This window comes from Hyperolius riggenbachi, chromosome 11 (genome assembly GCF_040937935.1).
Source record: "Hyperolius riggenbachi isolate aHypRig1 chromosome 11, aHypRig1.pri, whole genome shotgun sequence".
NCBI lineage: Eukaryota > Metazoa > Chordata > Amphibia > Anura > Hyperoliidae > Hyperolius > Hyperolius riggenbachi.
In genome coordinates, this window is record NC_090656.1 from 78,653,507 (window position 1) to 78,672,518 (window position 19,012).

At 43.5% G+C, this 19,012-nt stretch overlaps 1 protein-coding gene across 1 annotated transcript in view; it reads left to right on the forward strand.

The window, feature by feature from the left end:
• The first annotated feature begins 5,323 nt into the window (after positions 1-5,323).
• Positions 5,324-19,012, forward strand: part of SPON1 (spondin 1) — a 599,663-nt gene continuing 585,974 nt past the window's right edge. The window contains exon 1 of the mRNA XM_068259659.1: positions 5,324-5,859. Within this exon, the coding sequence (XP_068115760.1) occupies positions 5,634-5,859 (226 nt within the window). The 5' untranslated portion in view covers positions 5,324-5,633. The remainder of the gene's footprint in view (positions 5,860-19,012) is intronic.

Consider the following 19,012-nt stretch of genomic DNA (forward strand, 5'->3'; position numbering starts at 1 on the left):
TAGCCCAGCTTCCTGTTGCAATCCTTGTTGAGTGCTGGAACCTTACTCCTCTTTGTATACCTTATGTCACGGACGGTTGCGGGGCCGCAGGCGCGTCCTGTAACCGCCCGTGAAGAAAAGCGATCGCACTCGATTCTCTGCATCGATTGCGCTTCAAATTGATACAATCTGGGTTGAGTGTGTAGGGGCAGCTGAAGTCTTTTCCCCGCAGAGAGGTAGCACCAGCCGACCTGCAGGATGGCTCTTTTGATATGCTAATGAGCCTGGGCCCAGAGAGTCCCTGGCTTCAAGCTGTGCTGATGGCCCATCCATCAGGTATAGACCATGACAGAAGCAATCTAGTTGGGAGAAAAGCCAGACCCTCCTGCTCCCTCCCAGCAGGGGAGCTGACACCTAGTTAGCTGCCCCAAACTTCAAAGAGCCTTTGCCTGGGAATGACCTGCCATCAATCCCAGAGGTAGATCATATTCCATAAACTGCTATATGTGTCATATTTTCTGTGTTGCCAGGCTGGCAGACCCTCCAAACTAACAGAGCATGGAGGGCCCTGTCTGGCGTTGGTTCTGAGAACATTTCAGAACATTCTGAGGTAAAGACTGCCAGTTAGGCAGTTCAACAGTGCCCTAATGATACCACAGGGGTCCCACCCCTCATGTTTGGTATCAGGCTGCTGGGTACATCGAGGCAGACCTGAAAATATTAGTAAATCTGCCCTGACCTGTACGGTTCTGTGAGATAGAGCCCATATATGGTTAAGGTATGATTTCTGGTTCCCAGGACAAGGGGAGGACTCATCTCATGTTCTAAGGGGGTGTGTGGGCCCGCCCTCACTCCCTCCTACTGAATCAGGGGCATAAGAATGGCAGAGGAGCCAAACTCAGAGTCCTCCACCCTGAAAACATCTTGAACTCATCGGTGCCAGCTTGAGGATATGCTGGCATCCACCTGGTCTGAACTCTGAACTTTGATTGAAACCCAGAACTCTGATTTTTCCCACAAAAAGGACATCTTTCCAGGAACTAAGTATTTTTCTCCCTTCTTTTATTTTTTATACTGGCTATTACTGTTTTAATAATTGTTGATTTTAATAATTGTCTGTATATATTAATTATTTATATTGCGTGAATAAACGACTTTCTCCAAGTCATTCACTGTCCGCTACCCTGCTTATCAGCACACACAGAACTGATCCCGGGTCTCTGATGATACGCTACTGTTTGTTTGTTGTTGGCTAGACAGAATACCGTGTGTTTAACAGTTTTATTCGCAGGACTAGTCAGTCAGTAAATCGGGTCCACTGGCCCATACCAGTGGTGGTGGCAGATACCGTGGAATCGTGTGTACGTTGTAATTACCCGTGTCTCACAGGCTCCCTTCTGGGTTGTCTGCGGCTAATTCTTAAAGGTTCCTGCGCATTGACTGCGACCAGAGTTCGCACGATCTGTGCGCTGGCACCGTTTAGAAGGCTAAGTGCAGTCAGCCACTAGGGCTCCTGTGACACCTTACTTTTAATTATCTCTTCTAAGAGCTGCTTGTGGTTTCTGGAGACTGTGCACCATTCAGTTAGGCTCTTGCTAGTGTGGTCCGTAAAGTAGCGATCTCGAGTCTTCTTCTACTATCGGCTTTCCTGAATGCCCAAAATTCCAGGTGCCTTTTTATCAGGTATGCCTTTCAAACAGTCCTATTAGGAGCCTTAAACTAACAAACAAAGACAAACACTTATATCGGGCTTTTCTCCTGGCGGACTCAAAGCGCCAGAGCTGCAGCCACTAGGACGCGCTCTATAGGCAGTAGCAGTGTTAGGGAGACTTGCCTAAGGTTTCCTACTGAATAGGTGCTGGATTACTGAACAGGCAGAGCCAAGATTCGAACCCTGGTCTTCTGCATCAGAGGCAGAGCCCTTAACCAGTGCACTATCCAGCCACCCAGTAAAATCTTCAGGGGTGCGGTCTTCCACCTTCTCTGGTAAGCCTTCAATGCAAATATTATATCTCCGATTTCTGTTCTCAAGATCTCCCGGCCACTCCCACAGAGCTTTCAGTGCAGACCAGGGTTGGATCCTGCTGCATAGGCCTCACCTGATCTAATGTGCCAATACGATCCTCCATCTCCGTTACTCCCACCTACTGAGGTAACGTCTCTAAATTTGACTTCATTGTATTATTGTCATCCTTAGAGCAGTAGTCATGTGACAAAATGTGTACTGCCAGTTAATCTCTGGAGCAGTGCAGAACTGTAGCCCATACCCCCAAAACACCCCACTAATCACGCCCCCGAAACACCCCTAGTAACACATACCACAAAGAAGACTCACACTGTTAGTTGTGATGCATTATTGTGTTAGTTAGACAGTATAACTGCATAGCAAAGGATACGCAATTACATTGAGGCTAGACCTTAGGCCCGTTATAAAACAGGTGCTAGAACCTGAGGCTAGGTTCACAGTGGTCAGTTACAAATAGTTTTATAATGAGTGTTAACTGCAATGGAGACTGGACATAGACTTTAATACAAAGCCTGCATGCAGCAAGTTAGAATACCGCAATCAGTTACAACGCAGTACTGTGAACAGGCCCATAGAACTGTATGGGCAGTGAGTTGACATGCAGAATTATTCTACAATGCAACTGACCACTGTGAACAAAGCCTCAGGGCAGCAGCATCACCCCCTCCGGACTGCTCAACTCTGCCTGGGCAACCAATGAGGAGCCAGGGCAGCATGCCTGGGCAACCAATGAGGAGCCAGGGCAGCATGCCTGGGCAACCAATGAGGAGCCAGGGAAGCATGCCTGGGCAACCAATGAGGAGCCAGGGCAGCATGCCTGGGAAACCAATGAGGAGCCAGGGCAGCATGCCTGGGCCCTGGGCAACCAATGAGGAGCCAGGGCAGCATGCAAAGAATGAACCTGATATGGAAGCAGGGACACAGTCGGATGCGGTGACAGGATTTAATATTATAGAATGATATGTTCACCTCGGTACGTTGGCACTTTCAACACTTGCCCATCCAAAAAAGGGACAGTTGTGAGTGAGTTATGCTTAGCAGCAGTGGCGTAACTACGATTCATGGTGCCTCTCAGCAAAACGTTGATGGCCCCTCCCCCAATGTTCGCAACCCCTCCCTTCTTCCTCCTTCTCACAAGTGTCATAAAATAAGTGTGACCATAATGATCTTCACACCCATAACAAGTGAAGTCACAAAAACACCTAATCTGAAGTATAGGAAGGGAAGGTTAGTAGTTGGGGTCCCCACAGCTCTGGGTCCCTCTAGTTACACCCCTGCTCAGCAGTCCATGTCAGAAACACCAAATTTGGGCACTGGGAAAATCTTTAGACGCCCATATTAAACAAAGGAAATATCGGTTACAGACAGAAATATTATCCAGTGTTCTTCCCAGAATTTTCTTCCAGCCGCGTGGCATGAAAAAGTAGCTGGGTTGGGAGCAATAAGAGAATGCAGGGCCGCCGCTTTTCTGTGCAACCTGCTTACAGCATAGGAGGAGTTGAGCCGATGACAGCCGGGTGCTCACTAAAACTAGCCGGGTGGAGCACTCAGCTATAAAAGAGTCTGGGGAAAACACTGTTATCTAAGGCACCCAAGCAAAATCCTCTACTGTTGTAATGAACTCTGCAGGAATGGTGGTGGACACGTGATTAAGAGCTGCAATACAAGTATAGCCATTTGCTGGGTGCAGTAGTGCAATAGAGTTTAGCTACATTGGGCTCTATTTATAAACCGTTACCACAAGTTTTCCGCTCAAAACAGCGGACTTTCCCGACCATTTAGCAAAGTGGGCATTCATAAAAGCTATTCCCGCATGAAAATCTACAATCCCCCAGCAGAGCGAGAAATTTCCTCCTTCTGCAGTGTTTTTCTAGATTTATCTAGAAAAAAGTAACAAAATGGCCATTCATAAAGATTAGAGGAAGAAATATGTGGACTGGAAATACCGCTTCCTCGAAGCCTGCGGATTACATACAAATGAATGGGACAGACCTTCCAGAGAGAGCAGTGCACGGAGGGACTCTGCCGGCTTAGGCCTGTTTCCACTACACGCAGATTCTGCATGCAGAAAACTGACTCCAATGAAAGTCTATGGGCCTGTTTCCACTGAACGCATTTTTTCTGATGCAGATTTCCCATAGGCATTCATTGGAGTCAGTTTTCTGCATGCAGAATCTGCGTGTAGTGGAAACAGGCCCTCAGTGTTTTCGCATGCCTTCCGACAGCTTACCGCCAGCCTTCAGCGGGAGATCTCCGCACTTGTATCGCAGGTGGCTAGATTTTTATGAATGACCACCCAAAAGTCTAAAATACCGCTGCGGTATTTTCCCTCCAGGAGTTTTTTCGCCACAAATTTTTTATGAATAGAGCCCATTGTACTCGGGATATTACCAGCTTGGCTTGACTGGCTAATTAGTGGGTATAGTATTAGGAGTAATTAGAGGGTTGTAAGTATTACGGTTCGTACCCACATCACAATTTTGTGCATGAGTCTTCCGACAATCACAATTTTTTGAGCCATGTGGGTACGAGTGCGCAATTAGGTGAACAATGCTTTGTGATGCACAGCGATAAAGACCATTATGGCAGATCAGAGCTTTAAGATCCCCAATGACTTCTGCGTGAAGTGCCATGATTGTTTGAACTCTCGTTTGCGCCCATCAGGTGCCGTTGAGTGACATCGTGTGTTCCCGTGGGGAGGAAGGTAGATCAGGAAATGCTCGTGATCGGGTGGCGATCCATCTTCCTGCGTCTTCAGGTGAGTATTCAAAATTAGGCATAGATCGCAGAGGGTTAGTGTGAGAATTAGGGGGCAAAGCGTTGGGGAAATATCAGTATAATTACCAATATTCCACTATTACCTGGCACGTGATTTCCTTCGCACCTTTGTCATGTGCCCCTGCCCAGGTCACTATATGAAGGTCACTATATGAAGGAGATCACATACATATATATATATATATATATATATATATATGTAGTGTGGAGCTGTTTGAGGGCCATACAATATGCAAATTGCATTCCAGAATGCTTGGAATGCAGCATTTAATACCCCCGGCAAGGTTAGATGTTCCTCAGTTCACTTTCTCAGCTGCTACACAGTTAAACAAAAGTAACAAGTTGCTATGCAATCTTCCTCCCTTCCATGCAGCTGAAGAGGGGGAAAAGCTTCAACAATCAGCATTTGTACACAAAAAGGAGAAAAAAATAACAAAAGATGCAGGAAAAAAAATGTGAAGTGTATACCTATAGTAACTATAGACTTTGGAAAGAATGTGCATGATTAATTCTCAGTGTGTTAGCTCAGTCCATGTAACACACACACAGCCTTGCTGGATGTCTAGGAGACAGCAGCTTTCCCCTGTACTCTGCTATTTCACCAAACCCTGTGAAATCTGCTGGACTAAGTAAACATTACATTGCTGCTAATCACATCCACTGAAGGAAAACAGCACTCCAGTTTAGGATCTGGTGGAGATCAGAGCTCTCTGGTTCCCAGCTGCAGCTCTCTGGACCCCCCCTCTCTCTCTCTCTCTCTCTCTTTGGTTCCCAGCTGCAGCTTCCCTGGACCCCTCTTCTGTCTTTTCCCCTTTTCAGGAATTATTTCCCCCCCTCTGCCTCCCTTGCCATGGGACTGTTCACGCAGCCCTTCTGCCTTTACTATGTGGCTGTGACTTATATCTCTGTGGTCTCTGGATTTATGGATGAAACTGTGGAGAAAGCAGTGAAATCGGAAGGATATTGTAGCCGGATTCTCAGAGCTCAAGGAGGCACCAGGAAGGAAGGGTACAATGAATTTAGCCTGAGAGTGGAGGGCGATCCGGATTACTACAAGCCTGGGAATACTTACAGAGGTAAGTGGCACAGGGAGCAGGATTTGGTAGGAGAATCATCAATGATTCCTGCTGTTAGCTTCTTTGCCATGTTTATTTATTTCCACTCTTTATATAGCACTGACATATTACACAGCACTTTACAGAGTATGTACAATAATTCCCCCGCTGTGGATCACAATCTAATGTCCATAGTCTATTATAGAAGGAAACCTACACAAACTCCATGCAGCTGGAGCCCTGGGTGGGATGCGGGAATAATGCACAAACTCCATGCAGATAGTTCCTGGGTGGAAAGGTAATCAACTTGTTTTTTTAGCTTTAGTTAGCAGGTTTAGAATGGGCTTAAAGCGGACCTGAACTCAGAACTTTCTCTCTGCGCTAAAAGATAAGCAACAGCATAATAACCTTTAAAGAAAATCATTTCTTTGTTACAGCTGATACAAATCCTGCAATAAATTTGCAATGTGTCTACTTCCTCCTTACGTGAAAGCCGATATATTGTTAGCATCCTGTGTTTACCAATTCGCTTCTCTGCCATGGCAGTCAGCTGACAGGTGAAAGATCAAATAACAACTTGTGATTAGTCACAGATGAGGGGGGATTAGACATGCTAAACTCTCTAAATACATACAGGGTGCATTCTCTCGGTTTTCTTTCTGTCCTGTGCAAGAGTTCAGGTCCACTGTAACTGGAACTTTACAGGGTATTGATAAGATTCAGGATTACCTGACAGGCTGACACAGGCATGGGCAAACTCGGCCCTCCAGCTGTTACGGAACTACAAGTCCCACAATGCATTTGCCTTTATGAGCCATGACTGTGGCTGTCAGACTCCTGCAATGCATTGTGAGACTTGTAGCTCCTTGACAGCTGGAGGGCCAAGTTTGCCCATGCCTGTTGCTGACACCTTGTCAAGTAGAGTCATTAGCCTTCTGGAAATTGATTAGCCCTGTGAAAAGTTCTGGCTGAACTCCCACTAATTCTAGTTCCTGTAGAGGAAACACATTGCTTAATGTCAAGTTGTAATATCATTTGTGGTTCTGGGTATAACTGAGGGAGAACATATAAACTTAATGCAAACAGTGTCTTGGTTAGTATCAGGGAGAATAGACAAACTCCATGTGGATAGTGTTGAATAGTGATGTGAGGTGAAATGCTACTAGGGGATTTCTCTTGCCCTATTGAGTGAATACATTTTTGGCAGAAAAGGAACTCTGCACAAGACTAATAAGATTTTGAAGGCTAATAACTGATCAGAAAATAAGTGGGGGTTCTGACTGAGCTGAGAGTGATTTTGGCGCTGCACAGGAAGGGGGATTTCCCCTGGGTGGAACCGGAACTTTGAACAAGCAAACCAGATTCAGAAACGAATGAATGATTAATTAGCTTTAAGTTGTCAAATATTAAAGTGAACCCGAGGTCAGACTGATGTGGAGGCTGCCATATTTGTTTCCTTTTAAACAATACCAGTTGCCTGGCAGCCCTGCTGGTCTATGTGGCAGCAGTAGGGTCTGAATAACACCAGAAACAAGCATAGAGCTTGTTCTGGCAGATCTGACAATAATGTCAGAAACACTTGATCTGCTGCATGCTTGTTCAGGGTCTATAGCTGAAAGTATTAGAGGCAGAGGATCAGCAGGACTGCCAGGCTACTGGTATTGCTTAAACGGAAATACATATGGCAGTCTCCATATGCCTCTAATCCTGGGTTCACTTTAACCTTTTAGAATCTGATGAGCCTCATGCCAAGGTCCACTTTAGCCCAGAGTAATACTGGCTTGTTGTAGAGCAAAAGAAACTGACAGGTCACGATCCAGCGGGCATCAGAGTGATTGACACCTGTCGGCTTGACTGATTAATCAGCTGTCAGGCAATTCATTCATGGTTTCTGAATCTGATCCACCCCGTGCAAATATCCCGCTTTGCCTCCTGTGGAGAAACATCAAACGTTGAATTTTCAGCCCTCTAGTCATGGGTAAGATTCTGGGAGGATGTACAAACTCCATGCAGATACCGTCCAGGGTGGGGTTCAGGCAAAACATATAAACTCTATTTAGATATTGTATTGGGTATTCTTTGGAACAACATACAAACTATATACAGATATTGTTCTGGGTATTAGTCTTAGAAAACATACAAACTCAATATAATATTGTTCACGGTATTACTTTGGGGCAATATACAAACTATATACAGATATTATTCTTGGTATGATTGTGGGAGAACATACAAACTCTATGCAGATACTGTACTGGGCATGATAGTGGGAGAACATACAAACTCTATGCAGATGTTGTACTGTTTATGATTGTGAGAAAACATACAAACTCTAAGCAGATATGGTACTGGGTATGATGGTGGGAGAACATACAAATGCTATGCAGATATTGTACTGGGTATGATTGTGGAAGAACATACAGACTCTATGCAGATATTGTACTGGGTATAATTGGGGGAGAACATACAGACTCTATGCAGATATTGTACTGGATATAATTGGGGGAGAACATACAGACTCTATGTAGATATTGTACTGGGTATAATTGGGGGAGAACATACAGACTCTATGCAGATATTGTACTGGGTATAATTGGGGGAGAACATACAGACTCTATGCAGATATTGTACTGGGTATAATTGGGGGACAACATACAGACTCTATGCAGGTATTGTACTGGGTATAATTGGGGGACAACATACAGACTCTATGCAGATATTGTACTGGGTATAATTGGGGGACAACATACAGACTCTATGCAGATATTGTACTGGGTATAATTGGGAGAGAACATACAGACTCTATGCAGATATTGTACTGGATATAATTGGGGGAGAACATACAGACTCTATGCAGATATTGTACTGGATATAATTGGGGGAGAACATACAGACTCTATGTAGATATTGTACTGGGTATAATTGGGGGAGAACATACAGACTCTATGCAGATATTGTACTGGGTATAATTGGGGGAGAACATACAGACTCTATGCAGATATTGTACTGGGTATAATTGGGGGACAACATACAGACTCTATGCAGGTATTGTACTGGGTATAATTGGGGGACAACATACAGACTCTATGCAGATATTGTACTGGGTATAATTGGGGGACAACATACAGACTCTATGCAGATATTGTACTGGGTATAATTGGGGGAGAACATACAGACTCTATGCAGATATTGTACTGGATATAATTGGGGGAGAACATACAGACTCTATGCAGATATTGTACTGGATATAATTGGGGGAGAACATACAGACTCTATGTAGATATTGTACTGGGTATAATTGGGGGAGAACATACAGACTCTATGCAGGTATTGTACTGGGTATAATTGGGGGACAACATACAGACTCTATGCAGGTATTGTACTGGGTATAATTGGGGGAGAACATACAGACTCTATGCAGGTATTGTACTGGGTATAATTGGGGGAGAACATACAGACTCTATGCAGATATTGTACTGGGTATAATTGGGGGAGAACATACAGACTCTATGCAGATATTGTACTGGGTATAATTGGGGGAGAACATACAGACTCTATGCAGATATTGTACTGGATATAATTGGGGGAGAACATACAGACTCTATGTAGATATTGTACTGGGTATAATTGGGGGAGAACATACAGACTCTATGCAGGTATTGTACTGGGTATAATTGGGGGAGAACATACAAACTCTATGCAGATATTGTACTGGGTAAAATGTTGGGAGACCATACAGACTCTATGCAGATATTGTACTGGGCATGATTGTGGGAGAACATACAAACTTTATGCAGATGTTGTACTGAGTATGCTTGTGGGAAATCATACAAACTCTATGCAGATATTGTACTGAGTATGATTGTGGAAGAACATACAGACTCTATGCAGATATTGTACTGGATATAATTGGGGGAGAACATACAGACTCTATGCAGATATTGTACTGGGTATAATTGGGGGAGAACATACAAACTCTATGCAGATATTGTACTGGGTATAATTGGGGAAGAACATACAAACTCTATGCAGATAATGTACTGGGTATGATGGTGGGAGAACATACAGACTCTATGCAGATATTGTACTGGATATAATTGTGGGAGAACATACAGACTCTATGCAGATATTGTACTGGGTATAATTGTGGGAGAACATACAAACTCTATGCAGATATTGTACTGGGTATGATTTTGGGAGAACATACAAACTCTATGCAGATATTGTACTGGGTATGATTTTGGGACAACATACAATCTCTATGCAGATATTGACAAAAGAAATACAGAGAGCCCAATATAGTGTAGTATGCAAAACAAGGGGTTGGAAATGAAAAGTATATAATGTGTATACTCACAAACGTGGGTTACCTCCTAGGTAACCACTGTATAGGCAGGTGAGAAGATTAGACCTGTCCCCACTCAGGATTAAAAGTCGCTCTCTGTAGATAAGGAAAAATGGGGATCAACCCCTCCACCAATTCTATGCAGATATTGTACTGGGTATGATTGTGGGAGAACATACAGACTCTATGCAGATATTGTACTGGGTATGATTGTGGGAGAACATACAATCTCCTTGCAGGTTGTGTACTGGGAATTCCTCTGGGGAAATATACAAACTCTATCCAGATATTGTACTGATTATGACAAACTCTATGCAGATATTTTACTGAGTATGATTGTGGGAAAACATACAGACTCTATGCAGATATTGTACTGGTATGATTGTGGGAGAACATGCAAACTCTATGCAGATATTGTACTGATTATGATTGTGGGAAAACATGCAAACTCTATGCAGATATTTTACTGGGTATGATTGTGGGAAAACATACAGACTCTATGCAGATATTGTACTGGTATGATTGTGGGAGAACATACAAACTCTATGCAGATATTGTACTGGTATGATTGTGGAAGAACATACAAACTCTATGCAGATATTGTACTGGGTATAATTGGGGGAGAACATACAGACTCTATGCAGATATTGTACTGGGTATGATGGTGGGACAACATACAGACTCTATGCAGATATTGTACTGGGTATAATTGGGGAAGAACATACAAACTCTATGCAGATATTGTACTGGGTATAATTGTGGAAGAACATACAGACTCTATGCAGATATTGTACTGGATATAATTGTGGAAGAACATAAAAACTAAACAGCTACTGGGACAACATACAAACACTATACAGATATTGTACTGGAAGAACAAACAAACTCTATACAGATATTGTCCTGAGTAAAATGTAGGAAAAAGCATACAAGCTTCATGCAGTTTTTGTCCTAGGTACAATTTAGAGTGTACATACAAACTGCATGCAGATATCCTACTTTGTGGGATATGGGGGACAAACATACAAGCACCATGTAGATATTGCCTTGGGTATGACTTAGGAAGAACACACATACTTAAAGGAGTTGTTGTCCTTGGTATGATGTAGGGAGCCATACAAACTCCATGCAGATATTTAGTGTGAGACTTAGTGAGGTCATACCCCATGCAAAAATTACCAAAAAAGGAAAAATTGTTCAGTAATAAATTGTCAGTATAGGTGTCTGCCTGACGCCACTAATGACACTGTTAGCAATCATGTTGGATCCCTATCAACTTACCTTTGTTGTTTTTCTGTTGCAGTGCCAACAGCTGGTTCTCCCCCAGTCATCCTCCCCCTACCTTCTCCATAGAACAGAACAGGCCTCCAAGCTGTGTGTCTGTACCGTGATTGTTGCCAGACCTTCCAAGCGACAGTTGGGGAAGATTTGTATGTGCTTTTGGGGAGAACATACAGTCTTCTTTCCGATAATGTAATAGGTCAGATTTGAAGCTAGGACTTCAAAACAAAAGTGCTAACCACTTAGCTGCCTTAAAGGACTACTGGTGGGAGAGAGATGTGAAGGCTGCCATGTTTATTTCCTTTAAAGCGGACCTGAACTCAGAACGTCGGCTTTTCTCTAAAAGATAAGCAACAGCATAATAACCTTTACAGAAAAACATTTGTTGCAGCCCACAGAACTCCTGCAATAAATCTGCAGTGTGTCTACATCCTGCTTTCATGGAAGCAGACATAGGGTTAACATCCTGTGTTTACAAATTAGTTGCTATGCCGAGAACTGCTGAGATGCCTGTGCTGACACAGCTGAGAGATCAAATTACAGTTGTGATTAGTCATAGACGAGGGGGAATTAGACAAGCTAAACGTTTTAAAGGGAACCTAAACTGAGGATATGGATTTTTTCCATTTAAACAATACCAGTTGCCTGGCAGTCCTGCTGATCTCTTTGGCTGCAGTAGTGGCTGAATCACACACCTGAAACAGGCATGCAGCTAATCCAGTCTGACTTCAGTCAGAGCACCTGATCTGCATGCTTGATCAGGGGCTGTAGCTGAACGTATTAGAGACACAGGATCAGCAGGAGAGTCAGGCATCTGGTATTATTTTAAAAGGAAAAATCCATCTCCTTCTCAGTTTAGGTTCCCTTTAAGGGTAGGAAAACACTAGACAGAGTCGCACATGCATTTTCCACTATGTGCTATGGAAAAAGTGTATGCGATTCTTCTTAGTGGGTTCCTACCCTAAATCCGTACAGGATGTATTTATCTGTGTTTTCCTTGTGTCCTGTGCAAGAGTTCAGGTCCACTTTTAAGGACAACAAGTGAGAGGGATATGGAGGCTGCCATTTTTATTTTATGTTAAACAATACCAGTTGCCTGGCAGTCCTGCAGATCTATTTGGCTCCATTAGTATCTGAATCACACACCTAAAACAAACTATGTAACATGCAGCTAATCTTGTCAGATCTGACAATGATGTCAGAAACACCTGATCTGCTGCATGCTTGTTCAGGGTGTATGCCTAAAAGTGTTAGAGGCAGAGGATCAGCAGGATAGCCAGGCAACTGGCATTGCTTATAAGGAAATAAATGTGGCATCCTTCATATCCCTGTCGCTTCAGTTGTCCTATAAAGCACAGTCATCTGACCCACATGCATTCATACCAGCATCCATCTCATCTGACTGTAGATACTGCCTCCTTCTCAGCAAGTTAGCAATCAGCTATCACAATTATATCATAGTTGTCAGCCATCATATATGAACAGTTGCCAAGGACACCTTGCTGCTGAACTTGTATTACTCAGATTGTCTGCGCGGCACAGCCTGTAGCGGAGAGCAGCGTAACTCCACAAGAATGAATGGCGTATGGAGATGCTGTCATCATTTAAAAACTGTTTGACCATAATTGACAAAAGGATCATCAGTATAAATTGGCTGTTCGGCAAACAAACAAAGGGGGATTTATGGAAGCACTGAGCAGAGCGGAGAGTTAGGAGTATGTCCAAAGGTTAATGTTTCCAAAGACAAATGCTTAAGACCTGAGCCTGTCACAGGAAGGCAGAGACAGCCGATGCCTAGCTGACCATGTGTGGCGATTTTTACATTTCTCAACTTCATTCATTAATTTCATCGTAAATGATTAAATTCCCATGACATGAGAGCACACACAAATGAGGCACTGTAAACAAAAGTGATGAATAGATTTGCGTTTCGTATTATCAGTTCTTTTCTAGAAGTGCAATGAATTGATTTGATACAATTGTTATGACAGCCTTTGATTCCTAGTTCATTGAATAAAATGATAGCATCCGTTATAAAAATACATCTATTGACTTGGCAGCCGATCAACCATCCAATTCGATTATAATCAGTGCCACCAAGAGCATGCACAAGCAATTTCAGGGCAAAATTGGTCACATATATAGATCAGACATGCTGAAAGATGTCAGGTCATCGTGGTTAATCAGGTGCGTGGCAGGAACAGCGAGCGATATTGGGACGATCGATTAATGATGCCCAGTGGTCTGTTATTAGACCAATGGGGAGCCTTGGAGCCAACATTTAACCTCTTGACGACCAGCTAACGCTGATTGGCGTAAACTGGTCGTCTGCGGGTTACCATGGAAACGGCCGCTCGATCGAGCGGCCTTTCCATGTCAGTTTACGGAGGGTGTCTCCGTGAACAGCCGGAGAGCCGCCGATTGCGGCTCGCCGGCAAAATGTAAACAGGCGGGGAAGAAATCCCCGCTGTTTACATCATACGGCGCTGCTGCGCAGCAGCGCCGTAAGGCAGATCGACGATCCCCGGCCTCTGATTGGCCGGGGATCGCCGGCATATGATAGGCTGAAAGAGAACCCGAGGCGGGGTTCTCACAATGCTAGCTGCATACAGAGACTGGGTCTGCCTATAGAGCCCAGCCTCTGTTGCTATTTTAATCCCCCCCTAAATCCTCCCTGCGCTCTGTAATCCATTATAAATCACAGCCGCGCTGTGTGGGCTGTGTTTATCTCTTTACTGTCACTCTCGCCGATCCACCCGCCTCCTGCAGAGCTCCGGTCCCGCCCGCGTCCCTTCCCTCCAATCAGCGGCGAGGGAAGGGACGCAGGCGGGACCGGAGCTCTGCAGGAGGCGGGGGGGGGGGGGGGGGCGGCAAGAGTGACAGTAAAGAGATAAACACAGCCTGCTCTGACAAGCTGCGTGTCAGCAGCGCGGCTGTGTTTTAGGGGGGATTACAGAGCGCAGGAGGGATTTAGGGGGAATTGAAATAGCAACAGAGGCTGGGCTCTATAGGCAGACCCAGCCTCTGTATGCAGCTAGCATTGTGAGAACCCCGCCTCGAGTTCTCTTGAAGCCTATCCTTCAATGCGCAGGACGGAAATCCGTCCTGAGCAGCTCACAGTGGGAGGGAGAGGGAGGGAGCGGGGAGACGGCAGAGAACGCTGCGGAGGGAGGCTTTGAAGAGCCCCCCCGCTAAGCAAATGCAGCCGGCGGCGATCAGACCCCCCTAGTGGGGAAAAAAGGGGAGTAGTCTGGTCGCCCTGCTGCACTCCTGATCGGTGCTGCGGGCTGTAGAGCCCACGCAGCACCGATCATTGAAAAATCCCCTGGTCGGCAAGTGGTTAAAGGTGCTTTAGTTGTAGCTATACTTAGTATAGCTAGAGCTGCTCGGGTAGCGGCTGTGTGGCGTCAGGTGTGCTGAGATCTTCCATCAAGATAATGAAGGTTGCAAGATTAGAGGATGTTGGCGTGGGACCATTTTCGTGGATATTGGCATGAGAATATTTTTTAAAAGGTACAGGTAAGTATGTATGGTTAATTAAGAAAAATAAAATACTTTTCTCATTTTTATTTCATTTAACCCTTTGTGGAAATGGGTCATTTCTCCTCGGGAAGGGGGCTGGTTTCTAGGGGTCCCCTTCTTAAAGTGAACTCCCAGATGCCACCATGAATGGGGCCAAGGCATTGTCAATGGATTGGATAAGGACTCTGGGGAGAGGGAGAGGCTTTGCTGCCCCTCTCCCACAGAGCCCCTCATACCATGGACCATGCAGGCTGGCATAGGTCAGAGTGCGAAGCCCCACACGGCCGGGGCTTTGCATTTTCCCAGCCTGCATGGGGGACAAGGGGTTAAAGAGGCACAGGAGGGGGGACTCCACGTTATTTTTTATTTATTTTGTTTTTTATTTCCCACACTCAGAACATATTTAAAATAAAATACATATATATACATGTTCATACATTATCTGTCATTTTACCGCATTTAAATTGCAACTTTTGTCCGCTAATTTTAACATTGATTTTCGCAAATCAAGGTCTTTTTTGAAAAACTGCCATCAGTACAAGCTGCCCTCCTTAACATATTTGCAAATTTAGTGTTTGTAGTACCGGGGCTTTGCTATTAACCGCTAACCCCCCAGATGCGAGCCGCCTCACAAGGAGAAATGAGTATAGGGGGTACATAGTACTCCTTACCCATTTCCACAAAGGGTTAAAGACATTAAAACTAAACCCCAAGAAAAGGCCTTTAATATCCTTAATCAGCTATGAATACTTAACTTAAAAAAAAAAATGTTCCTATGCCAATATCCTCGGAAATGGTTCCAAGCCAATATCCTCTAATGTTGCGATTGCGAGCTTGATTGAAGATCTCTGCACACCCGCCGCCACACACTGTCACTCCTCACGCAGCTCTAGCTGTACTAAGTAAAGCTAGAGCCGAAGCATATTTAAATTTGGCTCCACAGCTCCCCATTGGTCTGTTGACAGATCAATGGGAATCCTCCAGATTCCCACTGGTCTGTTAACCAGTTCGCATTCAGTCGTTTTTCACTTTATGCATCCGAGCTATGTTCACCTCCCATTCATTAGCCTATAACTTTATTACTACTTATCACAATGAACTGATCTATATCTTGTTTTTTTCCGCCACCAATTAGGCTTTCTTTGGGGGGTACATTTTACTAAGAGCCACTTTACTGTAAATGCATTTTAAAAGGAAGAATAAGAAAAAAACGGGAAAAAATCATTATTTCTCACTTTTCGGCAATTATAGTTTTAAAATAATATATGCCTCCATAATTAAAACCCACGTATTGTATATGCCCATTTGTCCCGGTTATTACACCGTTTAAATTATGTCCCTATCATAATGTATGGCGACAATATTTTATTTGGAAATAAAAGTGCATTTTTTCCGTTTTGCATTCATCACTATTTACAAGCTTATAATAAAAAAACAATAGAAATATTTCATCTTTACATAGATATTTAAAAAGTTTAGACCCTTAGGTAAATATTTGTGTTTTTTTTTTATTATTGTAATGGGTTTTTTTTACTTAAACATTTTATGTGGGTATTTTTGGGAGGGTGGGATTGAAATTGTATTATTTTTTTTTGTAAATATGTGTATTTTTATTTTGTTTTAACATTTAGATGTAGTTTACTTTTTGGCCACAAGATGGCAGCCATGAGTTTGTTTACAGTGACGTCACGCTAAGCGTAACACGTACGCTTAGAGCGACGTAGGGGAACATAGGAAGCAGAAAAAGCGTAGCTTCTGAGAGAAGCTGTCGCTTTTTCTGCGGGGGAGAGGAATCAGTGATCGGGCACCGTTGCCCAATACACTGATTCGCTGGCTAACAAACCGCGGGCCAGGAGCGCGCGTGCACGCGCGCGATCGGCCACGGGAATGCGCAGGAGCGCACATGGCTTCCTGGACGTGAGTTTCACGTCCAGGAATGTCAAATAGTTAAAGAGGCCCAGGACGGGGGACCCCACGTCATTTTTTTTTCAATTTCCCACACTCTGAACATAAAAAGAAACACATTTATTTTACAAAACAGCATTTCCTTGGTTACGATTATGGCTTGCAATTACTGCTCGTAATCCAGAATTACGGGTACCGATGCAATTACGTATGGATTCAAAATCGCCATTCGTAATCGCGGAAGATCACGAATGATAATTTTGAGTTTGTAATTGCAGAAATCAGCCCGTATTTCAGCTATTTATAACCAATCTACACCCCCACCCCCACCCCCACCTCCACCCATAATAAATGCTTGGATTAAACTCTGCCATAATGTTAACTCCTTTTTGACACCTAAACCCAACCTTTCAATGTTAATAAAGTGGCCTAATTCTAAATCCTCTAATATAAACTCCCTCCTGGGACCCAACTCTACTTTCCTACCATCCTTTGTTATCTTATTGTTGATTCCTAATGTCCCCACTTTTTTAAACACACACACCTAACATTTATCTTTTTCTGACCCTCAATCCTAAGCCCTTCTAGACAGTCGCCACTTCCTGATATGATATCTAACTTCTCTGGTCATTACCCTTCCTGACATGTAACCTTAAAGTGTACTTAAGGTGACATGGGATGTAATAGGCATGTGTATGTACAGTGCCAAGCATACAAACAACTAGGCTGTGTTTTTCATCTGAAAGAGTTAAACATTCAGGTCTGCAAATGACAGTTTCTCTCCAGCTGGGACCTAGTTAGACTATAATGTAACACTCACTAATAAGGAATTACAGCCATAAAACTCTTTCCTGGCAGCCATAAAACTCTTTCCTGGCAGCCATAAAACAGCCATAAAACTCTTTCCTCTTTTTTGAGTGCCCTATTGTAGCCAATAAACCTCGAGAGTCTTTATCACCGATATCATTGCTAAGTACCTGCGTCAAGACTATTTTGGTGTTTAACAAACCACTATCACGAAAAATTGCAAAATTTAACAATACACGTTAACACACACAAATAAGAAGTATGTTTCTTCCAGAGTAAAATAAGATATAAATTACTTTTTTCCTATGTTGCTGTCACTTACTGTTGTTATTAGAATTCTGATGGAACTGATAGGTTTTTGACTCATCCATCTCTTCATGGGGGTTTCTCAGTATTTAATGTATTCTCCACAAACACTCTACCTGGAAAGGATCTATACAAAGATGCAGGCCATCCCCCACCTGTTTGCACACTATTCTGGCAGCTGGACTGAGCAACTGCTATTCGCTAAGTGCTGTTGAAAATAAAGGAAACCATGAGAATCCCCCTTGAGGAGATGGGCTAGTCCACAACCTGTCAGTTCTGTCAGATTTCTACTACCTACTTTAAGTGACAGCAACACAGTAAAAAGGTAATTTATAGCACATTTTACCCTGGGAGAAATGCACTTTTTATTTGTGTTTTCATGAATTTTACATTTTACAATTTTTCATGATAGTGGTCCTTTAAATGCATAAAAACATCTTTACCATCCCATGTAGCATCAGAGTTATGATGGGATTTGGTACCAGAATAATGATGGTATTGTTAATACACAAGACTGGGACACACAGCTGTGCATTAACTAGCTTTGTTACATCACATCAGCGGCCGTGTCCCTGAGCGTTATTATCAAATTTAGTAGCTTTGCTTTTTTGTTTCTGTAAAGCCATACATTTTGACTTTGCTGACTAAAGCAAAACCGCCGTACAGAATGTGATAGTCTGGAGCCGCCAATTAGAATACATCCTTCATTGTTCTGCTAAGCTGATGAAAGGGGGACTCTTACAGCCTGCAATGACTTACTGCTCTTTGCACTGTTTGATTCAATAATCCTGATAATGTAAAGACAGGAACTTCCTAATAGACTATGGCTGAGCTATTGGAAGCTATTAGAAGCTCTGCAGGGCACAGTATCTCCTCACCCCTGTGAGTTACTGCATCTGTTCGCCTCACCCACCCCCTGCTATCTGACATGAGTCTCAACCGATACCAATGGGCACACATTTGCTAGCAGTAACAATGCTTATTGAGGATATAAAGAGGCGCTGTAGT